Raw genomic sequence first — 26,135 nt, 5'->3', positions numbered from 1 at the left:
TATGTTTTGGGTGAGTTATTAGATTTTTACATTGTGATGTCCCATAAAACAAACAGTTGTGACAGTTGCACAGTTTAGAGAATGTTAAAAAGCTAAAGCAATTGAGAAAAACTGTAACTGATGGTGACCTTTTTCTAAAATGATCTACTAGAAATTCCCATCAAATATTAATAATAATATATCAAATAAAACCTGTCAACTGCACAAATTTCGCTCCTGGTGTGAATAAGTCTACAAGAATCCAACATATTTCAATATGTATGCTGTGATCTTCTGCCAATCTGCTGTATTACACATTTCTTTATACAATACCCATTAAAATATCACCTCCTCCAAAGATCTGTCTTGCAATAAGACAAACTGACGGTCACTCCATCTCTTGAGATCCTGTAAACTTAAGTGAGCTAATACTATAGACATTTCTAGGCAGTATGGTATGTGTTTAGACAGTCCGTGTAAACCTACCATACTCAGGGACCTGCCCTGTGCCTCTCTTGAGCAGCAGGCGAACTCTACGGCCACCCGATTTGATGAGCTCAATGGCCCGAGCGTGGGTCATATCCCTCGTGCTCTCCCCATTTATTTCAATGATCTGATCACCAACCTGTAAAACAGACAAAGTACAGCTATGACGTGTTTGAAAAGGTGTTTTTGATGCAAAATCCATCCTTCCACTCTCCAGAATGTTTGTGACGACAGATGTGCGAATGCAGCAGAACAGCAGTAATTATTTTCTGACAGCTTTGAATTGCACCCTCTCTGGATTTAATGCTACAATTAATATGACTATCATTTATTAAGGATAATTATTCTGTAGGATCAATATAGGTCCATAATTCACGTCGGCTGTTTCGGTTAAGCGCTAATCAACATTAGCAGTCATGAATGAGATCGACTACTAATTAATTTCATAATTAACAACTGGAAGAATGAATCATGGGTACAAGGTTTTCATGAGTTACAATGCTGATCGTCTTCATGAACTGTGAGGAAGGTGTGTGACTGTTGAGGATAATGAGAGACTGGTTAATTGCCCTTTTTTGATACAAAGGAAGCCGGTAGGATCAATATTACTACAATAAGTTGCCCACCAATGTATTTTTTCATCATTTATGTTTTATCTTAGATACTTCTAGCAGCAGTTGTGTCTTTAAATTCATCTTCATTAAAGCACAGCCATCAAAGTGCCACTTGTGTAGCGAATCCACTGGCTTGAACAATACATTTCAAGAAAATTACTGTCAATACTGTAAGGCTGTCAGATCATTTGCTGTGAGCAGTATTACTGTTATTATGTATAATCGGTAGGTCTCGTTTTTGTGTGTGGGCTAAGACAGTTTTGTGTTATAGATTTTTTGCCTGTTCGTTTGTTAACTATCTCTGTTACCCTGTTGAATAAACACATTTTTGTCAGTTTTCTATGTTCCCATGCAGATGGACTGATCTCACCCTGTTTCAGAGTCTTGCAGAATTTCTTTAAATTATGTTAAAAATAGTTAAGAATAAAGCTAAAAATGTGTCTTGAGATACACGAAGACACGGAAGAGAAGAAATTGTTGAATAAAGTCGTTATTTTTGTTTTCTTTGCACACAAAAAAGTATTCTTGTAGTTTCATAATCATAATTGACTAATCATTAAGAAAACCCACAGACTAGTTAATTATACAGACTAATTTATAATACCTAATTTGCTTTATTTTATTTTTATACACACACACACACACACAGGCTGCAGGCTGGTCCCCACAATGTAAAAAATTCCAGGTTTTACTATTTAGCAAAAACAAGTACACACACACACACATACACACACACACTTTTATTTTGTAATATAATAAATGCTTAAAATTTGAATTTATATAATGCATATTATGTTTCTATTGTAGTAGGATAATGATTGTTTCCCCATTGTGAAAAAACAACATAAATTCTAATTTTAAGCATATATGAAATGTATATCAGTTAAATGGAACCCTTTTTCTGCCACTGAATAAAAAATAAAAAGGTAATTGAGATTTTTTTCATCTCACAATTATTACTTTCTTGCAATTGCGAGTTCACATCTTGTAATTCTAAAATATAATCACAATTGCGAGTTATAAAGTCAGAATTGCGAGATATGAACTTGCAATTCTGAGAAAAAATAAGAATTGTGAGATATAAACTCGCAATTCGAAGAAAAAAGATATAATTGTGTTTATATCTCACAATTGTGACTGTTTTTTCTCAGAAATGCGAGAAAAGACACAATTGCAAGTTATTAATTGTGAGATTTAAAGCTGCAATTCTGAAATTTTTTTCCCCTTACAAATGGACTTTATATCTCACAATTATGAGTTTATATCTCACAACTCTGAGAAAAATATCAGAAATGCTGAAGTTTATATCTTGCATTTCTGAATTTATATCTTACAATCCTGACTTCATAACAATTGCGAGTTTATAACATACAATTTTAACTTTATAACTCGCAGTTCTGACTACAGAACTTGCAATTGCGAGTTTACATCTCAGTTCTAAAAAACTCTGAATTGCCTGTTTAGAACTCATAGTTTTAACTTAATTTATTTATTACTTGCAATTGTGAGTTAACATTTTACAGTTTTGAGAGAAAAAGTCAGAAGTTTGTATCATGTAATTCTGAAAAAAGTCAGAATTGCAAATTTGTATCGGAATTTTGAGTAAAAAAAGTCAGAATTTTAAGTTTGTATCATGTAACTCTGAGTAAAAAAGTTAGAATTGCAAGTTTGTATCACGTAATTTTGAAAAAAGTCAGAATTGCAAGGTTATATCACCTAATTCTGAGAAAAGAGTCAGAATTGCAAGTTTGTATCACATAATTCTGAGGAAAAAAGTCAGAACTGCAAGTTTGTATCACATAATTCTGAGTAAAAAATCTGAACTGCAAGTTTGTATCATGTAATTCTGAAAAAAGTCAGAATTGCAAATTTGTATCATGTAATTTTGAGTAAAAACGTCAGAATTGTAAGTTTGTATCATGTAATTCTGAGTAAAAAAGTTAGAACTGCAAGTTTGTATCACGTAATTCTGAAAAAAGTCAGAATTGCAAGGTTATATCACCTAATTCTGAGAAAAGAGTCAGAATTGCAGATTTTGTATCACATAATTCTGAGGAAAAAATCTGAACTGCAAGTTTGTATCATGTAATTCTGAAAAAAGTCAGAATTGCAAATTTATATCATGTAATTTTGAGTAAAAAAGTCAGAATTGTAAGTTTGTATCATGTAATTTTGAGTAAAAAAGTTAGAATTGCAAGTTTGTATCACGTAATTCTGAAAAAAGTCAGAATCGCAAGGTTATATCACCTAATTCTGAGAAGAGTCAGAATTGCAAGTTGTATCACATAATTCTGAGGAAAAAATCTGAACTGCAAGTTTTTATCATGTAATTTTGAAAAAAGAGTCAGAATTACAAGTTTGTATCACATAATTCTGAGAAAAAAGACAATTGCAAGTTTGTATCGTAATTCTAAGTAAAAAAACCCCACAGAATTGCAAGTTTGTGTGACCTAATGTAAAACAATCAGAATTACAAGCTTTTGTCATGTAATCCTGAGTAAAAAAGTCAGAATTGCAAGTTTACATTTTGCAATTTTTGAATTTATTTCTGGCAATTGCGAGTTTATATCTCACAATTCTGACTTTATAATTTGCAGTTGCGACTTTATATCACACAATTCTGAGAAAAAGTCAGAAAAAGTTTACATTTTTTTATTCAGTGGCAGAAATGGGCTTCCATAGTTATCAGAGGAAATGTACTTGTAAAAAAAAAAAAAAAAAAACAAAGAAAAACATATCCAAATGACAGCCAATCTCAGGTCAATTAGGAAAATTTGCAGTTTGCCTTAATAAATAATATCAGATTCTCCCTTAACACACAAACAAATAAAGCAGACAAAGACTGCATAATTATGAAAATATTGGTGCCCCATAGAACAGGAAAAGCATAGAGTATATGCTGATGCCGAGCATGTAGGTGCATTGAACTTGTCTTGTGTCTGTGGACTAATTGGCCAGGGGCTGGGGAAAAGAATGAGCCAATTATAGTAACAAATGGAGAATTCCTCTCAAATGGTCTGGATAATGTGGAAGTCCAGGCAGGTCGCTGCCAGTGATGGGCGGCAAGTTTTTTATGACTCATTAAGATCTTGTTTGAATGAGGGGCAGAGAGCAGTATGACCCTCAACTCTCTCATTACTGACAAGGAGTGTCTCATTTTTTGTTTCTACACTATGTCTGGGGCCGGTTCCTCTGACCTCTGGGGTGGAGAGTGTTAGTAAAAGCATCACAGCTAGCAGCGTCAGCAGCTCTCTCATGTTTTTGGTGTATCTAGAGGGCATGTGTGGAAATCTACAGCAGCAGAAGCAGTGTCTGCTGGGGGCTATATGACTTCATGCTTAATGGACTTTTTAAATACCACGGGTCTGTTCCGCCACAAACTAATTATAGATTCAAAAGGCCTTATATTCACACCCTGAAAGAAGACAGGATGATGTTTATAGTCAGAAGTGAGGCTCTTGAATGGAAGGGAATGGTCACTGTGTGTGTGATCTGCAGGTAATGGACTAAATAGGAAAGACTGTAATGAGAGCTAGAAAAAAAGAGAATATCCTAAGGGGACTGTTTTATTCACATTAGCTATGACAGCTTCATTACGGATACAAGCTGAACAAGGAATAGAACAGCAGCAGAATGGGATGGATGGGCGGATGGATAGATAGATAGATAGACATACAGAAAGACAGATGATAGTGGACGATAAACAGACGATGGATGGATGGATAAATGGATAGACAGACAGACAGAGGATGGAAGGAGGGAAGGAAGGACAGACAGAAGGACAGACAGACACAAACAGATGATGTATGTATGGATGGATGGATGGATGGCAGGATAGATTGACAGAGAGATCCATAGAAAGAGACAGATGATGTATGGGTGGATGGAGGGATGGAAGGTGTATGGGTGGATGGAGGGATGGAAGGATGGACTGACAGACAGATCGATAGAAAGAGACATAGATAGACAGATGATATGTGGGTGGATGGAAGGACGGAAGGACAAAGAGACAGACACACAGACAGATGATGGATGGATGGATGGATTCACAGACAGATATATAAAAAGAGAGATAGATAGACAGGCTATGGATGGATGGATGCATGGATGGACGGAAGGACAGGCAGACAGACATGGAAGGTCGGACACAGACAGATGATGGATGGACGGACGGACCGACGGACGGATGGATGGATGGATGGATGGACAAACAGACAGACAGATGGATAGATGGATGGATGGATGGATGAACAGACAAAGACAGATAGATGGACGGACGGACGGACGGACGGACGGATGGATGGATGGATGGATGGACAAACAGACAGACAGATGGATAGATGGATGGATGGATGGATGAACAGACAAAGACAGATAGATGGAGGGATGGACAGACGGATGGATAGATTGACAGACAGACAGATCGATAAAAAAAGAGATTGACTGACAGACCATGGACGGATGGATGGAAGGACAGGCAGACAGACACAGACAGATGGATGGATGGATGATGGATGGAAGGAAGGACAGACAGACAGACAGATGAATGGACGGATAGACTGACAGATTGACAGAAAGAGAGATAGATGATGGATGGATAAAAAGAGATAGAAAAAATGACAGACAGACGATGGATGAATGGATGGAAGGGCAGGCAGACAGACAGAGAGACAGACACACACACACAGATGATGGATGGATGGATGGATGGATGGACGGACGGACAGACAGACAAAAATTCAGACATACAGGCAGACAGACAGATGGTTGGATGGATGAATGGATGGATGGATGGAAAGATGGAGACAGACAGAGAGACAGACAGATAGAAAAAAGATAGACAGACAGATAGATAAATGGATAGACAGACAGACAGACTGACAGAAGGACAGACAGCTAGCTCACCCTCATTCTTCCATTGCGTATTGCTGGTCCGTCTTCAGCCAATCGCAGAACGAACAGGTCCATCTTATACTCGCGGCCTCCACGGATACTAAAGCCAAAACCTTTCATCCCCTTTTCCAACTCAACCGTGAAGAAATCAAAATCCTGCAAAAACACACACACACACACACACATCATGGACATTTTATGGACATGCATAATACATACTTTATGAAAACTAACTGTCAGTGTTCTTTATACACTGTCATTTAAGTGATGAATTACGATATCAGTGTGTATTCCTACTCCATACAAAACTCTAGCACAGTATATGCATGAATACAGAGTAGCAAAAGAGCTACCTGTGGCATCCTGTAGTCCGGTAAGGGAAAAGTACGAGGGTCAGTGGACAGCTGTCTGTAGTCCAGCAGCGGGGGATGTCTGTAATCGAGCGTTGGTGGCTGTCGGTAGTCTGCTACAGGAGGGTGTCTGTAGTCCACCGGGGGTTGGCGGTAATCAGTAAACGGCTGCCGAATATCGGGTTTTACATCCTGTCTTGCTTTCACCTCTGACCTGTAGCTGAACAACCAGTCAGAGCAGAACTAGTGAGAACTGATGGCATTTTGGTGATGTCAGATCTTATGCAAAGAGACTGAATATACGCAAGAGCAAGTGAGACTTAGACTAAGTCTATGCTGTTTTTACGCCACTTTTCTTGTCTGCAAAAAACGTAGCAATGCAAAACAGTAGCTTTTACCAGCAACAAAAGCTGTAATATATATACAAGAATGGGGAGATTCTCTCATAATATTTACTCTGTTTACGTCTGATTTCTAGCGGATGCCGTCAAAAACGGCTTACCACAGACGGAGCTACCGCTCTAATGAATTTTAAAGTTTAATGCAGGATAATGTTCTGTTGAAAATGGCGAAGCCTGAGGAGCTCTAGGGTGTATATTGAAACTTGAGTGAGCATGGAGAGGAAGTGAAATCATTGGTCCCTGCAGGGTATATAAATGATTAAAAACTGTTTTAAAGAGCCATGTAGGTAAATTATTCAGTTCTGTAAGAGATAAGTGATTTTACGCAACAACCTAATAGTGAGAGAGAGTCTGTGAGTCAGAGAGGTTCAGATTCACTCTATAAATAGTGAACTTTACAAGAGTTTTAACTTGATTACAGAACAAGTTTGACTTGAATTCATCCATTCAAATTATTAGGGATGCACAATATATCAGCTCCATATTGGCTGAATGAATGAATCTTCAACAATATATATAGCATTCAGCAATTTTTTTCTATTGAAATGATTTGGTTTTCCCCCCTGAAATTTCATAGAGCAATAGTAAAAGTAGTGCAACAGCTAAAAAAATATTTGTCTTGCCTGCTGTCGTGGCTGTAGATCTGTACTGGCACTGCGGAGGGTTGGGTGGGTGGGTTCTGTTGGGTCACTGAGCTGGGCTGATTGGCTGGGCTGGTTTGAGTGACAGGGCTCGGTTGTGCTTCTGAACTAAGCTGCGATATGGAGCTGGGTTGAGGTGCAGAGTTGAGTTGAGGGGTGGAGTTGGGTGGAGGGGCAGCACCGGTCTGGTTCACAGTGCTGGGTTGGCAAACTGGACTGGGCTGGGCCATAGGGCTCTGCTTCTCTGAGCTGCCTGCAGAAGGCGTGCTGTTCGTCTCTGAAAAATAAAGAGAAGACAAAAAGCTAAGCTATTTACAAAGCTCCTCTTTGTAGCACAGGTATTTTACCCTCTAAAGCAACAGTTTAAAGGGGTCATCGGATGCCCATTTTCCACAAGTTGATATGATTTTTTAGGGTCTTAATGAAAAGTCCATAATATACTTTGGTTAAAAACCATGTGACACCACACCGACAGGCATCTGAGAATGGCTCGATTTGAAAAAGGGGACATTATTTTCACAGATTAATTAAAAACCACTGCATGGACTTTTATCATTATAAGGTAGATGTGTACATACACTGCCAACACACATTAATGTTCAAACAACATGTAAAAGTGAACTTTGGCTTATTTCAACATTTTTTTTCACAAAACATTGTTTTGTACTTCTAATTCTTAACTGGTGTTTTGTTTTGCTCTCTCCACTGTGCTTTCACATTCACCACTTCTCTTCTGGGCTTATGCTACACCTATGTCATACATCATCCGCAGGAATGCAACTGTCGCTTGAACGAATGTACAACAGTTAGCGGACACTAGAGATTATGAACCTTTATTTATAAACCGTGTTGGGGAAAGTTACTTTTAAAAGTAATGCATTACAAATTTGCATTACTCTCTAAAAAAGTAACTAATTACATTAGTTACTTTTTATGGAAAGTAATGGGTTACGTTATTTTTGCGTTACTGTCTAAATCTGGGCAGGTCATGCTTGTTTGTTTTAACATAAAAAGTTCTATTTTTGGCAAACGTAAAAGCCTTTTCAAATCAAAAGCCTCAGGCTGAAGGAAAAGTAAATTTATGTCCGTACATTAGAATGCAGAAGATGAAAGTTCAACACTCTTTAGCAATAAAAAAAAAGAAGAACAAATGTTAGTTTATCTTGAGTAATTTTTGCTTATTATGGTTGAACTGAATCATCAAAGGTCAGCAGCAAAGACAGTGGATAATAAACCGGGATTAAATACATAAAATATTTTTGTATTATTTAACATATTTAATTATTGCAGGTTTGCAGCATATTCAGAGTTTAGGAGAGCTTTCAGTCAATAAATAGGAAAAAAAAAAGTAACTGGCGTTACTTCTTTGAAAAAGTAACTCCAATATTTTTTTGTAAATTAAAAATAATGCGTTACTTTACTAGTTACTTGAAAAAAGTAACCTGATAACGTAACTCATGTTACTTGTAATGTGTTACCCCCAACACTGTTTTAAATACAGATATTTTTCTTCCACAAATGCATCGATTTGATTCAGAAGGCTTTTATTAACTCCCTGGAGCCATGTGGAGTACTTTTTATGATTGATAGATGCACTTTATTTTGGTTCAAAATCTCAACATTATAAAGCTCAGAAAAGCCAGATATATATATATATATATATATATATATAACTCCTATTGTATTGATCTGAAAGAAGAAAGTCATATACACCTAGGATGGAGTAAATCATGGGGTAAATCAATTTTCATTTTTGGGTAAACTATTCCTTTAAACTGGATTTCTGGTCATTTGTTCTTAAATGCTGTAGATTAATCAAGCAGTGCAACCATTTAGTGAATGTGCCTTTCAAAAAATAGTTCACTCAAAAATGAAAATTCTGTCATTTTCTCACCCTCATTGACTTTATTCTTGAAATATTTTTACTTTATTCTCATAATTTTGACTTTATTCTCAAACCTGTATGACTTCTGTTTTTTTGTATTTCATTATTTTGGCACTGACATTTCAGGCACACTCACAAACTACCATTCAGAAAAAACAGTAACAGCATCCACTCACATTTTGAATTCTAAGAACACTTAAACTATGTTCAAAAAGAATTGTAAAAGGACAGCTTGTTTGAAATAATAAATTATTTAAAAAAAGTCAGTGACTTCTTAAGGCTACAATGTCAAACTTCTGCTTCAAAAAAACACATGGCAAAAAATATCGTTCCACAAACACTCTGACCAGTACTTTTGACCCACCCCCTTCCATTGTTCTGAAAAACAGGTAGTCCTGTCCAACCTCACACCATTGGTTGAGCCATTTGACATGTCAGAGCAATGCTCAGGAAGTCAACCTACAAATGGCTTACTTATAGTTGTCTCGGCACATTAAACTGAGATATAAGAAAGCATTTCAACACTGAAACACACTTCAGTAGCAGAAGTAGTTTAGACCCAATATTTGTCTCTTTCAAATAGTTCCACAGGCATCAACTCACCCTCCTGAGGGATGATCCTGAGTGTGACGCTGAGTCCCGCGTCCTTGATCAGTTTGACGATGTCGGCGTGTGGCATGTTGACGATAGACTGATTGTTGACGGCCAGTATGCGATCTCCAACCTTGAGCTTCCCACAGTGGTCTGCTGGACTTCCCTCAATGATCCGACCGATTTTATGAGGCACGGCTGACAACACACACGCGCAAACACTTTTTACGTAATACATCGAGAGAGCTCTCTATCTGCACTCTGTCCTTTCCTGTTAGTGGATCTGTTTTTATATACGAGCGTAGGCACTGCATTAGAAAACTGTAACTAGCCTCTTCAGCCCTCAAATAGAAGTACATCCATTATTAACACACAGGTTTATGAGGACATGCTGCACTTTTAAAATCACTATGACCCTTTGAAGCAGCCAGCCTGAGTGAGCTATTACAGTAAGGGAATGTCCCAGATTGAAGTGTACAAAAAGAATTATTCCTTACCAGCAGCAGCCGCGGATTCAGGCCTGTTCAGTGAACTGATAATAACGAATCCGAACCCTTCGCTCTCCTTGCGCTGGATGGTGACGTCACTAGGCTGCAGATTCTGATTGGTTACTGTGTCTGGTGGGGAGGAGCCTGTGGTGGATGGGGCGGAGTTTTGCGAGGGGGCGGAGTTGTTACAGAACATTCTGGAGTTGAAGTCACTCCTGGGGGAACTGTGTTGGGTAGATCCAGGACTGCGGCCGTTCTCTGGACAGGGCTCACCTGAAGATAAAAGAGCAGGTATGAAAATGAATAAAAGGAACATGATCACATATACTTGACGTGGCGTTTTAATGCCACGTTAAAAAAAATAGTCTAAAATTTTAAAAGATTAAAGTCACAATAGTTTGAGAATAAAGTCAAAATATTTCAAGAATAAAGTCGAAATGTTTCAAAAATAAAGATGAAATTACAAGAAATAAATTATGTGAGATTATTAGCAGAAATCATACCATGTGTTATACTCACAGGGACAGTATGCTTGGAAACAATATTTCATGTCTTCGATTGCATTCATTAGGTCTGTTTATAGTGCATCAGCCACCCAGTAATAGTAATAAGCTTTGTGCTTTTAGTACTTTTAATATAAAACAAAATCTGCCAGTTTGAAAGCAAAATACAAACAACTGTATCTTGCAATAATGTGTTTTTCACGCTCTTTAATGTGGTGGGAGAGATCGCTTTTTTCATGTGAATCAGTCGTCTTTTCGATTACAATGAGACATTTGTTTAATTCATTCTCTGCAAAAATGTCTGTGGTGTCCACTCTTTCATTCCTCACATGTAATTAAAAACAACAATAAAACCTTCTAAAGGTTGAAGTGGACTTGTTAACATAAGTTATATTGTTGTCTTTTCTGAGGTATATACGTGACTATTCACTAGCTGTTTTATTCACCGTATAATACAGTAAATGATTGGAAAAATATTTAACGTCTTCCATTCACAATTTTGTGCTTTGTTGCTTTTAACACAGCTCACTTTCAAATTCTGTCAGTTTTATCACGAAATACAAATTATTAATGTGTTTCTTTCTTTATTTCAGGTTTATAGCACAATATAAATGTGAAGGAACATCAGAAGGAATGAAAAAAACAACAACAATATAGCCTAATTTAATCCCACTGCCGCTTAATCTGAGGCGAATTGCATTTCACTATAAAACTGATAGATTTTGAAAGATGACACTTTGAAATATCTCCTTGTGCTCCCAATCTGGGCCATTTGCATGCGCAATAGGCTAGAATATACTCTCAAAATATTAAACTTTAACCTTGTAATTGCTACAAATTAATTCTCATAATTTTGACTTTATTCTCGAAACATTTCGACTTTATTCTCGAAACACTTCAACTTTATTCTCGAAACATTTCGAATTTATTCTTGAAACATTTTGACTTAATTCTTGAAACACTTCAAATTTATTCTCATAATTTTGACTTTGTCAAAATATTTCGACTTTATTCTTGAAATATTTCTAATTTATTCTCGTAATTTTGACTTTTTTCTCGAAATATTTTGACTTTTTCTCAAAACATTTCGATTTAATTCTCGAGACATTTTTACTTTATTCTCGAAACACTTCGAATTTATTCTCGTAATTTTGACTTTATTTTCCAGACATTTCGACTTAATTCTCATAATTTTGACTTTCTTGTCAAAATATTTCGACTTCATTCTCAAAACATTTTGACTTTATTCTCGAAACACAGAATTTATTCATATAATTTTGACTTTGTCAAAATATTTTGACTTTATTCTCGTAATTTTGACTTTATTCTCAAAACATTTCGAATTAATTCTCGAGACATTTATTGTCAAAACATTTCGACTTTATTCTCGAAACATTTCGACTTAATTCTCGAAACGTTTTGACTTTATTCTCAAAATACTTCTAATTTATTCTCATAATTTTGACTTTATTGTCAAAATATTTTTTGACTTTATTCTCAAAACATTTCGACTTAATTCTTGAAACATTTTGACTTTATTCTCGAAACACTTCGAATTTATTCTCATAATTTTGACTTTATTGGCAAAATATTTTGACTTTATTCTTGACATATTTCAACCTTATTCTCGTAATTTTGACTTTCCAGACATTTTGACTTAATTCTCATAATTTTGACTTTATTGTCAAAATATTTCGACTTCATTCTCGAAACATTTTGACTTAATTCTCGAAACGTTTCGAAACACAGAATTTATTCATATAATTTTGACTTTGTCAAAATATTTTGACTTTATTCTTGAAATATTACTACTTTAATCTTGTAATCTTAGATTTTAGTTTTTTAATGTGGCACTAAAACGCCGTTGTAAATTGGTTAAAAATTGCACTGATTCCAGAGTCAAATATTTCTGTATTATGACCACTAAATTATATATTTTAGGAATTTATGAATCTCATTAAAACATATTTTTGTATTTGGCACAGCTGTTTTCAACATAATAGTAATAAATCTTTCTTGAGCACCAAATCAGAATGTTAAAATGATTTCTGAAGGATCACGTGACACTAAAGACTGGAGTAATGATGCTGAATATTTAGCTTTGCTTTACAGGAATAAATTACATTTTTAAATATATGAAGACAATATTCTAATATTCTCTCATATTTATCACTTTTTTTTAGGATTTTCTTCCACCTTTCCCTGTTTTTTTTTTTCGCTAACAGGTATATTAAACACTAAATACAATTTTTAGATACAGAAACAGGTATCGACTACGATTAACACAAGTGTGTGTGAGAAAGAAAGTAAGAAAGAATCTATAGTACAGGGTCCAGCTATAGTATAAGCTGGTCTGAAGTCCTTCTGTGATCAAAAAGCCAGCAGCCAGACATTTCCTCAACCGCTCCACTAAGATGCAAAGGGAAAGAATGATTGTCCAGGAGAGATAAGACTGAGAGGATGAGTCAGACAGGGGAAGGATGAGGGAGGTAGAGCTTGCGAGAGGGCATAAAAGCTGAGCCTCAGCTACACCAAGAATTATTAGACAGAGTGGACGTGAGAGGGAGAGAAGGAGAGAGCACACATAATAAGCAGCAGAGGTACAGTATTACAGAATTTGCTTCATTACCTCCATCACCTTCATTGCCTCCTACGCATGACAAGAAAATATACTTCGCAACAGTCTATAATTGCTGTAACTGTTTCTTCGGCTTCAGCAGATTTATGCCCCAAGGCTTAATTTTTATTAAAACAAATTTCATTGTTTTCCCTTTTGATACATGAATGTCACATTAAAACGTGTTGGAAACTTGATTTTTTTTTTTTTTTTTTTTTACATATAAGAGGTAATTGTACTATAAAAACATCCTGTAAATTTCAGAATTCAAAACTTTCTTGTTAGTCTATAAACAGCTTACACTGAAGTCAATCTGCCAAAACGACAGGTTGTGGAATGTGCCACTATAGACTGCGACAATAATCACCTGGTAATTTGTTCACTTCATTTCACCGTAAATTAATTTACATTAAGACACAGGTCGATGCAGGATTTTGAAACTAAAAGACCACAAGTGTGAGCAACTGTTTTTATTACGTGGTCACTATTGCTGTGTCTGTTATTACAGATTGATATGTACTGAGTATATATGGGTTTTTAACATTAATCACAGCATCTATGAAGGATGTAGGCTGTTAAACATACACAACTATTAGCCAATCATAGCAGTGGGCATTTACTTTCAAGTCTACAATCGGCCACGCCTATTCAAACAGGGTGGTCGGATAAGGGAGGTCAAAATAGGACAGAAAATAGCCTATTACTTCTAAATTATGATGTTTTTTGATAAGGCTGCCCTCGACTAAAGATTTTTCTGATCGACTAGTAGTCGTTCAGTTTCAGCATTAGTCGACTATTAGTTGCACATTTATTATAAATCAAAATAATGAGCCTCTAATTGCCTACATAGCCTAATAAGTACTCAAGTGCACATAAAGCTTGGAGACCTCATTAACGTTTTGATATTTTATTGATAAACTTGCGCTTTCTTTGTTTTCAGCTTAAGAGATGAAGTCGGTGACATGGACTCTCTTATGGATTACATAATCAGAGAATATACGTTTTCTATTTGAATTGGTTCATTTTAACACGTAGACATTTCATTCTCTAAAGATATATTTCTCACGTGTAAGGCAAGTTTACACAGAGTCTTGCGCTCAAGCTCACAGAGACCGAGATGGCAGAAAGCGCATCCTGTTTGCTTTATTTTACAAAAGCACAACGTTTCGTTGTTATTCTGAGTGCACACAAATAAATGTAGAGTCTTTACAGATTTAAAAGATGTATTACTTTTATCTGTATGACCAAAAATGACGGAGTATTTTAAGAGCAAGTGACCACACCGGTACCTCCATCTGTCATGCAGTGAGCGCACTACTGTTCAGCTTCCACACCGTGCACAGACAACTGAATAGCACATATTTTTCTAGGTTAACAGTAGATTGAGTGGTCAAGTTGCTACTACATACATCTTTGAGATGAAATATTTAAGGTTGATGAATGATAGGTGGATGTCCTGCCTGATGTATTATACTACCACATAGACCAGCCGTTGACGGAAATCTGTGTGATTTCGCCACTTCCTGTGGAATAATTTTTCTCTGCGACTAAACGACTAATAATTTTGGTCGACCAAGCCTCTTCTCGTCAACTAACAGTTAGTCGACTATTAGGGGGCAACCCTATTTTTTAATGTAAAAATCTCAATAACGTTCAAAGTGAACCTCAGAGAACAGTACAAAATAATAAAGAAGACAGTTCATGATCCCCTAATATATCTTGTATGTACACATTTCATTGTTTTACTCTTGTCCTAAACCTAGACTTAAACTTAAGCTTAAACTATAAAAATCAGTGTACACTTTTAATATTATGATTGTGTGTTATTTCCAATCAAGCTGTAAATTTCAAATATTATGCAGAAAAGGTGTTGTTTAACTGTGTGTTTTAGGATACATAAAATGTAGCAATGAAATTAGCCTTTGCAAGACAAAGAATGTGGCCACTTTCCACTTAAAATGTTAAAAATGTCATTTCCACCACAAACTGCTATTAAACACAATAGATATAACACTGTATTAGTATAAAAATGTACATTCACATTGTTGGTAGACAAATGAAATAAACATCAGCTATTCTCACCTGTGGGCTGAATTCTCCGTCGTACGGTAAGCTTAACCTGCCCAGTCCGGGCCGCCCCATGCATGAGGTCAATAACATAACGGTGGGGTTTTCCAGCCACAGGGATCCCATCGACTGACATCAGCTCGTCTCCTGGTCGGAGACGCCCGTCTTTATCGGCTGGGCTTTTCTCGATGATTGCACCAATCAGGATCTGTACATGCACAGCACTGTTACTACAGACTCTCTTTAAAACTAAAGTGGATGAACAGACACAATCATGTTAGCAAGTGACAGTGAGCTCTGTTTTAGAAAGCGTGTGGTTAGTCCTAGAGTACGAGCCTTCTCCTGAGCCTCCGGACTCACAGGCTGTCCTGGTTCCTCCCCGCCCAGGATCCTAAAGCCGAAACCGGACTTCTGCCGGCGCAAGTGCACCTCCACCTCCTGGAACTCCGATGCTGTCAATGAAAGCACACATTTATCTCACAACTTAGTCATTTTTCCAAACTATTCTCATCCTTCAAGTGTAATTTAGCGTACTGGGTGACATTCAAGACCCCAATTTCTGTTCATCAAGTACTTAATTTGTAAAACCATTCATTTTATGTTCTTGAACCTGCATTGAGAGGTTCATTCTCAATGCTGTGAGAATGACAAGTGGCAAAAGCTGACAAAAAATAAAACACTGTCTCTAGGTAGTATTTCACAAAGGTCAGAACTGGATTTAAAAAAAAGTATAACAGACTCTCGGACTTCATTTGAAAAACGTCTTAATTATTTACAATTAGATTTTAGAATACCTATTAATGATTTGGATATGCAAAGCATAAGGCATAAAAAGGACTTTATTTTATTACCATTTCAGAGCAAATACACAAATACTAAATGTTATTTCCACACTTTTCACCATATATGCTACCAGTCAAAAGTTTTTGAACAGTAAAGATGTTTTTTTAAAGAAGTCTCTTCTGCTCACCAAGCCTGCATTTATTTGATCCAGCAAAATCATTACAATTTTGAAATATGTTTACTGTTTAAAATAACTGTTTTTTATTTGAATATTTTTTAAAATGTAATTTATTCCTGTGATTTTAAAGCTGAATTTTTAGCATCAGTACTTCAGTCACATGATCCTTCAGAAATCATTGTAATATTTTGATTTGCTACTGAGAAAAAAATTTATTATTAAGAATTTTTTCAGGTTACTTTGATGAATAGAAAGTTCAGAAGAACAGCATTTATCTGAAATATAAATCTTTTGTAACATTATAAATGTCTTTATAATCACTTTTGATCAATTTAAAGCATCCTTGCTAAATAAAAGGTATTAATTTCCAGAATTTCTTTTACCAAAAAAAAAAAAACTTTAACTGACTCCGAGATTTTGAATAGTATAGTGTATAATGCCACAAAAGCCTTATATTTCAGATAAATGCTGATCTTTGGATCTTTATATTCATTAAAGAATGTACTCAACTGTTTTGAATATTGCTAATAATATTAATAATAAAAATATTTCTTGAACAGCAAATCATCATATAAGAATGATTTCTGAAGGATCATGTGAAATGATGCTGAAAATGTAGCATTGAAATCATAGGAATAAATTACATTTTTAAATATATTCAAATAGAAAGCAGTTATTTTAAATAGTAAAAATATTTCACAATTTTACTGCTGTATTTTGGATCAAATAAAAGCAGGCTTAGTGAGCAGAAGAGACGTCTTTAAAAAAAACTTTAAAAATCTTCTTCAAAAACTTTTGACTGGTAGTGTATATCAAATATTGTTAAAGGAAGCTTTGAACACGTTTTTTTGTTTGTTTTGTTTAATTTAATATTTTTATTACATTTTTTGATGATAGTAAATAATACAGAAAAAAGTCAGACTGCAGCAGACCAAACTTTATACCAAATATTAAAAAAAAAAAAAAAAAAAACCTGCAGAGGTCATAAAAACTGGATATAAAAAAACAAATTTCAAACTTTCAGACTTTATTTTATGCAGAACTCCTTCTGTCAGATTGTTTCTGTTTTGGGTGAAGATATATTTACTCACCAGAAGGGTCAACTGGGAGAACTGCTCGAGGAAGCCCTGGCTCTAAGAAAGGGAGAGATACAAGGACAGCCCATAAATCACTGCTTATATAAACACACACACCTGGAAATATAGTAACTACAATATATACCTCAGCTGTCTTAGTATATAATACCCAACAGCTACAAAGCAATGAAGATATATGTGAATATACAGTCCCCAATAAATACACTTAAAGGAACAGTTCACCCAAAAATGAAAATTCTGTCATTGATTACTTATCCTCATGTCGTCCCAACCCCCTAAGACCTTTGTTTATTTTTGGAACACAAATTAAGATATTTTTAATGAAATCCGAAGGCTTTCTGACCTTTTCTGAACGTGTCAGTTGCTGTCTGTGCAGGGTCAGAAAGCTCTCAGATTTCGTCAAAAATATCTTAATTTGTTTTCCAAAGATGAACAAAGGTCTTACGGGTTTGGAATAACATGACAGTGAGTAATTAATGACAGAATTTTCATTTTTTTTGTGAACTATCCCTTTAAAGCACACTTAAAAATGTCATTTCATAACAAAATGATGAACTATTTCCACAATTCAGACTGACTTTTAATCATCTTGTCTTTAGGTGTTTTTTAGTGGATGTAAGAAGTCAGTTCTTGATTTTGAGCTTTTAATTACACAATATCTCAAAACTCAAGTTCACCTCCTGGCTCAGACTAAGATCAGCATGAGCTGCGCATTTCTGCCTGAAAACCTACACGCATATTGCATTTAAACTAGGTGCCAGATGAAGCTAGAGCCTGATTCTGATTCCGAGAGAGAGTCTGATCTTCAACTGCATCATTCCTGCACCCTCATCTGCCTCTCTATTAGAGCTGGTTGATATCTGCAACCACTACTTGCGATATTTAACCAATATATTGCTGTATATTATAATGATTTTGTGCTCTCTCCTTGTGGAATGACATAAGCATGACAGTGTTAAGATGTTAAACGCCTCTAATTTAAACCTCAGTTGCATTAGAGTTTAATCCAGTTGATTCAAATGAGCTCTTTTGAAATTAATCAGTTCAGAATTAAATGATTTGTGTTCATGGAAGTCTCTGTGTGACATTTTGCTACAACATATGCAGCTGAATGTGGCTGTTTATTACAATTTATTGTCAAACGAGTGCATGTAAAATGAAATGATTCAAAAGTTTTCTGTTTGCATGAAAAACACGCTTTAAATAGATTCGCTTTTTAATGACTGATAGTTCTGATGACTGAAAATGTACCATATAAAGCCATTTCTGAGCCAACGATATGTTAGTTTCAGCCTTTTAACTACATCAGAGAACTATATTCAAAGAAGTGTTGATTTATTTGTTGTCCTGAAAAAAGTTTCATCATGTCATATTTTTTCATAATAACCAATGATTTTAGTCAAATAAAAACTTTACATGAAACTAAATTAAAAAATTCTTAAGTCGAAGATGACCAAATATTTGCAAAAAAGACACAAAGACTTACTAATTCAAACATAGATCAACAAAGATCACATAAAATATGCATTAGCATAAACAGAATGTGCCCTTGTTAAACTGAAATGCTTGAATATAATATGTATTAATGAGATTTTAAACATCTCTATTCACCAACTTGACAGAATGCAAAATCTTTACAGCATCTTTTCAACATCAAGTGCATATTCAAACAGCTATAAAACATTAACAGTGTTGTGATTGAACATACTCAAACATTCCTGATGCTTTCATTTTAGAAAGAGGTGCATTTTCACAAAATGAGGCTATTTAAAACATCTCGCTCCAAAAAATAAGACGCGGCTTACAGAAAAATACACTAAACTGATTCAACCATCAGCAAGCGAGCATACTTACCTTAAAAAGAAAATAAACCAAATCTTAAATCACCAGCATATCTAAAATAGATGCTAAAGTCTCTATGGGATCATTGCACATGAGACAGGATAATTATCAGACAACATCAACACTAACAAACATCTCCATCGCCGACCTGTCATTGACAGCTGTGAATACTAAAGAGCAAGCTATATAGAAATTAAAGAAGGAAGGTATAGACTAGGAAGCAGTAATGAGGAAGAGCACATCTGCTGATTTAAAACAGTATAAAAAGGTCAGAAGAAAAAGGTTTATGCAAATGCACAGGGAAGCGAAGACGTGACCAATAATGGCAGAGCAGACAGAAGTTAAATAGAAACGTCTGCTTGCACCAGAACGACATGTTGACCTCTATTGATTTAAAAGCTGTCAATCAGTTTAAAGCATCTTTAGAAATGCGACATTAACTCTACTGACATTTAAGACACGCAGTAGATTTAAGGTGCATTAATAAATATATTCATATTTATTTGAAATGCAATGAATGTGAATGTTGGGACCTTGAAAAAGTTCAAGAACGCCTGTATGTTTGATAAGTCTCTAAAGTTGGTTAAGCAAGTACCTTTATTAATAATGCAAAGTGTTATATAACGTCAAAGTCACTAAGACCACTAAAGTTCTCCCAGATCAGCTCTACAGATCTCACTGTGGGAAAATTCCAAATTGACAAGCAGCAACAACTTCAGAACACTTACCGTAGAGGATAACATTGTAAGAGACAACAACAAAAAAGTCTTTTTTGAGTCTGAGAGAGCTGACATGAACTGACATGGTCACTCGAGACCATGTTCTAACCAGGCCCAACTCAATAAAGCACCGGTAAAAATCATTTCTTGGGCACAAACTGAAAGTCATAGGTAAAGATATTTGACGAAGACTTGGATCTTACAAATAGTATTGGGGATTCTGGTCTTTTTCCATTGAAACAGTACATTTCTAACAACATTTGTAAGATAGATTTGGCTTCTTTAGTTGCTAAAAACTCATTTTCCCTGTTGAAAAAAGAACAGCATGCTGGTCAGGTAGGTTTTGATGCTGGGATGCTAGTTTTAGCTGGTCCCTAGCTGGTTTATGCTGGTCCTGCTGGTTTATGCTGGCTCTTTGCTGGTCCTTAGCTGGTTTATGCTGGTCCTTTGGAGGTTTATGCTAGTCCTGTTGGTTTATGCTGGCTCTTTGCTGGTCCTTAGCTGGTTTAAGCTGGTCCTGGACCAGCACATGACCAGCTAAGGACCAGCATAAACCAGCAAAGGACCAGCATAAACCAGCAAAGGACCAGCATAAACCAGCTAAAACCAGCACCCCAGCCTTGAAACCTACCTAACCAGCATATGCTGGTTTTTTCAACAGGGTTTACAACTGTGGGGTAGAAAATTCAACCAATATGATTGCACTGTGTGTGCGGCAAGGAAAATTAGCTAATATTATCTGTAAGTGGCAAAAGTATGTGAATCTCTAGGATTCGCTGTTAATTTGAAGGTGGAATTGAAGTCTATCTGTTCAGAAGTGTTTTCAATCAATGGGATGACTATCAGGTGTCAGTACATGCCCAGTTTTATTTAAAGAACAGGGTTCTATCAAAGTCTGATCATGTTTGTGAAAGTGTATCATGGCACAAATAAAATAAATGTCTGAGGACCTCAGAAAAAGAGCTGTCGTTGCACATCAGGCTGGAAAAGGTTATAAAACTATCTCTAAAGAATTTGGACTCCACAAATCCACAGTCAGACAGATTGTGTACACTGTAAAAAACAATTTGTTGAGTCAACTTAAAATAATTTGTTACCCGGCAGCCTTAAAATTTTAAGTTCAGTCAACTCAAAAAAAGTTTATTCAACTTGAAATGTTAAATTATACTAAGTGACAACTTAGATATTTGAGTTGAATCAACTTAACATTTTTAGGCAGCTGGGTTACTTACCCATCTGTTAAGTTTAGCAAACACAAATATCTAAGTTGTTACTTAGTACAACTTAACATTTCAAGTTGACTAAACTTATTTTAGTTGACCTAACTTAACATTTTAAGGCAGCAGGGTAACAGTGTACAAATGGAGGAAATTCTGGACCACAGTTACCCTCCCCAGAAGTGATTGACCAACAAATGAAGCAGAAAGCAAGACATGTAATAGTCCACAAGGTTGCAAAAGACCCCAGGTTCACTTCTCTGCAACTAAAGACCTTTCTCACATTGGCTAATGTTAACGTTCATGAGTCTACCATCAGAAGAACACTCAACAACCATGGTAGTTGTGAGGAGAAAACCAGTGCTTTCCAAAAAGAACACTGCTGACTGTCTGCAGTTTGCTGAAGATCATGTGGACAAGCCAGAGGGCTACTGAAGAAAGATTTAATGGATGGATGAGACCAAAATGGAAAGTTTTGGTTTAAATGAGAAGCGTTATGTTCAGAGAAAGGAAAATGCTTTCTCCATCTTATCCCTTCTGTGAAACATGGTGGTGGTAGTATCATGGTTTGGGCTTGATTTACTGCATCTGGGGCAGGACGGATTGCCATCTTTGATGGAACAATGAATTTTGAATAATACCAGCAAATACTAAAGGAAAAGCCATCTGAGAATTGAATCTGAAGAGGAAATGGGTCATGCAGCAAGGCAATGACCCCAAGCACACAAGTTATTCTACAAAAGAATGGTTTAAGAAGAGCCAAGTTAATGTTTTGGAAAGCCCGAGTCAAACTCTGGACCTTAATCGAATTGAAATGTTGCGGAAGGACCTGAGGAAAGCAGTTCATTGGAGGAAATCAAAAAAAAAAAAAAAAAAACACAGAGCTGAAGCAGTTCTTTACTGAGGAATGAGCTAAACCTCCTACAAACTTATCAGCAGTTACAAGAAACGTTTATCTGGAGTTATTGCTGAAAAATGGGGTCACACCTGATACTGAAAGCTAAGATTCACATACTCATAGATACGTTACACTGGATCATTTTTCTCAACAAATAAATGACAGCGCATATATTTTTGTCTGATTTGTTTGACTGGATTCTCTTTGTCTACTTTCAGGACTTGTGTGAAAATCTAATGATGTTTCGGGTTACATTTGTGGACCCTGGACCATGAAACCAGTCATAAGTAGCACAGGTATATTTGTAGCAATAGCCAACAATACATTGCATAGGTCAAAATTATTGATTTTTCTTTTATGCCAAAAATCATTAGGATATTAAGTAAAGATCATGTTCCATGAAGACATTTTGTAAATTTCGTAGCTTTAATATATCAAAACTTAATTTTTGATTAGTAATATGCTTTGTTAAAGACAACTTTAAAGGTGATTTTCTCAATATTTAGATTTTTGTATCTGAGCCAAATATTGTCCTATCCTAACAAATCATACACCAATGGAAAGCTTTATTTATTTAGTTTTCAGATGATGTATAAATCTCAGTTCCAAAAAATGTCCCCTTATGACTGGTTTTGTGGTCCAGGGTCACATTTATGCAGAAATATAAAAATTCTAAAGCATTCACGAACTTTCAAGCAGCACTGTATCTTTTGCTAACAACAGGAAATGTAAAGTTTAGTTTATGTTTGGTGTGTATGCTCAAAATTAAAGTACAGTAAGTTGACAGCACAGATTAGCAATAGGCATTAATACTAGCTTTAGGTGCTAGCCAGATGTTGCTTTATTTACTTACGCCTATTCTCATAGATAGCCCTGGACTTCTCATACAGGTCATAGGGGTCAGGTTTGCTCAGATCAAACTCTGGACCTGGGGGCCAGTGCAGATATGGAGCGCTGTGAGGGAGAGCATGGATAGATAGACTGGCTGTGGGACTGCTGTGAGGATCCCAATGCTCCAAGACCTGCAAATACACCAGCATTCAGTAAAAAGCGCCCAGCGCTGACTTTATTAATATGCTGAACTGAGTAAGCAAACTGCGCACTTCCAGGCAACTTCCGCCTTGGATTTTCACTGGCCGTGGGATAGGAAGGTGTTTAACAATGAACTCACTTTTGCAGTAATTAGTTTTTAAATGAAGCGTACACACACACACACAATACATGGCAAGTTAGTTCTAGCTCAGCAAAATAAGGCCGCATCAAGGGCTCATCAAGGACGCTTGATGCGTTTCTCTATTGCTGACGATACTGAATGTAATCTTTGTGTTTTCTCATGCTAATGCAGCTGTAGCTTCACTACACCGGGCTCTTGCACGGCACGAAAATTAGGTTATGCAAGTAGAATGTGCAAAGAACAGCAAGCAGGCATAGTCCACTTTTTCTAATATTAAAGATTCGACTGCTTGCTTTGAACCCAAGTTTGATTCCCCACCCTCTACCTCTGCTAGCTGCTTTGTACTTTTGTACATTTAACTACTTTTAATTACTCTTATTGGATTAATTCACCCCCATGTTATCCAAGAGGTTCATGTCTTTCTCTCTTCAGTCATAAAGATGTTAAGTTTTGAGGAACACATTCCAGGATTTTTCTCCATTTTGTGGACTTCAATGGTGGTCAATAGTTTGAAGGTCCAAACTGCAGTTTAAATGCAGCTTCAAAGGGCTCTACACGATCCCAGCCAATAAATAAGGGTCTTCTCTAGCCAACGAATGTTGTTTCCTTCAAAAATAAAAAATAATATACTTTTTTAACCACAAATGCTTATCTTGCACTAGCTCTGCAATGCACATCTACGACTTCACGCATTCCACAGTCACTTTGGAAAGGTGATGCATGGTTAGTTCTTAGTCTATGTACAAACAGTTAGAGTAGGGGGAGACACTCTATCTTATTTTCTCCAACATTGTTGTTTTACCTTTTTTTTGTAAAGGGCATTTGACTTTCTTTGCATGTTCGTTTTGCAAACACTCACATGTGACTTTTCCAATGTGACGACATAATCTGTGAGGTCAGACTAGTACTAGATGAGCATTTGTGGTTAAAAAGTATATACTTTTTTTTTTTTTTTTAGAAAATGACCAATTGTTTTGCTAGATTAGACCCCTATTCCTCAGCTGGGATTGTGTAGAGCGGTTTAAAGCTGCATTGAAACTGGACCTTCAACCTGTTGATCCCATTTGAAGACCACTATATGGAGACAAATCCTGGAAAGTTTTCCTCAAAAACCTTCATTTATTTGCAACTGAAAAAAGAAAGATTTGAACATCTTGGATAACTTCCTGATCCCAGACATTTGAATAGTAGTCTATTTTAATCATTTTTATAAACTATATACACATTATCATATGAACAACCGCTCAATAACTACAAAAATGCAAATGATTTGTATTCTATACCTGTTCATTTCATGATTTTTCAAGCACACACCAAGGTTGTGTGCCATTCAAAATGCATTAAAATACTTTTTAAATTTCAGTTAAATTTGCTGAATTTGAATTGAGGTAGCAGGAAATAGAATTGCATTATTTGAATTTATGTAATGAAAATACAATTAAAATCAACTGATTTTACTCCAGTAAATGCAACTACAAGAAAAAGGAAAGTTTGTCATGTCAAACTCTAAATATTTGCATTAAAAAAAAGACTGGAAGAACACTTCATTCTACAGAATGCAAGTACATGTTAAAATCAACATAGGCTCATTAGAAATACGTGCCTCTATATACATTTCTGCAAAACTGAAAAAACATATCTACAGTCATGGCCATAAATATCGGCACCCTTGCAGAAAATTGTTCCAATTGCAAATGTTTTGGTATTCACATGCTTATTGCCTTTGTTTGCACTGCAACAACACAAAAAACAGAGAAGAAAAGTCAAACCTGATCAAATTTCACAAACTCAAAAATGAACTGGACAAAATGATTGGCACCTTGTCAAAATTGTAAGAAATAATTAGCATGTGATGCTCCTGTAATTTGTGTTTAGACACACCTGTGGCAAGTAACAGGTGTGGGCAATATAGTAATCACACTTGCAACCAGTTCAGATGGAGAAACGTTGACTCAATCTTTGTGTTGTGTGTCACACTGAGCATGGAGAAAAGAAAGAAGTGTAAAGAGTTATCTGTGGATTTGAGAGAAAAAACTCAAGGCTACAAGTCCATCTCCAGAGATCTTAATGTTCCTGTTTCCACTGTGCGCAATATCATCAAGAGGTTTACAGCCCAAGGCACTGTAGCTAACCTCGCTGGACATAGACGAAAGAGCAAAATTAATGAAAAATAACAACCAAGGATTGTTTGAATGGTGGATAAAGAACCCCAATTAACTTCCAAACTAATTCAAGCTACAACAGTGGTACAACAGTGTCAGCTCACACTATCCATCTCTATCTGAATGAAAAGGGGTGCTATGGTAGGAGATCCAGGAGGACACCACTGCATAAAAAAGCAAGACTGGAGCTTGCCAAAACTTATGTGACAAAACCACAATCTTTCTGAGAGAACGTACTGTGGACAGATGAGACAAAAGCAAAACCTTTTAGTAAAGGACATCATGGCACTGTTTACAGAAAAAGAAAGAGGCCTACAAAGAAAAGAACACAGTCCCTACAGTCAAACATGGTGGAGGTTCAAAGATGTTTTGTGGTTGCTTTGCTGCTTCTGGCACTGGATGCCTTGACTGTGTGAACGGCATCATAAAATCTGATGATTACCAAAGAATTTTGGGGCACAACATGGTGGCCAGTATCAGAAAGCTGCGTCTTCACCAGAGGTCATGGGTCTTGCAGCAGGACAATGACCCGAAACACACTTCAAAAGGC

At 36.0% G+C, this 26,135-nt stretch overlaps 1 protein-coding gene across 6 annotated transcripts in view; it reads right to left on the bottom strand.

Annotated features, from left to right (window-relative positions):
• magi2a (membrane associated guanylate kinase, WW and PDZ domain containing 2a) overlaps window positions 1-26,135 on the bottom strand; it is a 258,295-nt gene that overhangs the window by 9,527 nt on the left and 222,633 nt on the right. For 4 of the 6 annotated variants that reach the window (XM_051107367.1, XM_051107368.1, XM_051107371.1 and 1 more), the window contains exons 12-21: window positions 23,103-23,271; window positions 17,568-17,609; window positions 15,852-15,967; window positions 15,531-15,723; window positions 10,338-10,601; window positions 9,853-10,038; window positions 7,347-7,641; window positions 6,326-6,542; window positions 5,985-6,128; window positions 466-604 (exon numbers count right to left, since the gene is read on the bottom strand). In XM_051107367.1, the coding sequence (XP_050963324.1) occupies window positions 466-604; window positions 5,985-6,128; window positions 6,326-6,542; window positions 7,347-7,641; window positions 9,853-10,038; window positions 10,338-10,601; window positions 15,531-15,723; window positions 15,852-15,967; window positions 17,568-17,609; window positions 23,103-23,271 (1,765 nt within the window). The remainder of the gene's footprint in view (window positions 1-465; window positions 605-5,984; window positions 6,129-6,325; window positions 6,543-7,346; window positions 7,642-9,852; window positions 10,039-10,337; window positions 10,602-15,530; window positions 15,724-15,851; window positions 15,968-17,567; window positions 17,610-23,102; window positions 23,272-26,135) is intronic. The other 2 variants (XM_051107372.1, XM_051107370.1) reach the window with 2 other exon arrangements.

This window comes from Labeo rohita, chromosome 4 (assembly GCF_022985175.1).
Source record: "Labeo rohita strain BAU-BD-2019 chromosome 4, IGBB_LRoh.1.0, whole genome shotgun sequence".
Taxonomy (NCBI): Eukaryota; Metazoa; Chordata; class Actinopteri; order Cypriniformes; family Cyprinidae; genus Labeo; species Labeo rohita.
The sequence above is the reverse complement of the archived record's forward strand: the minus strand, read 5'-3'. Positions and strand labels throughout refer to the sequence as shown.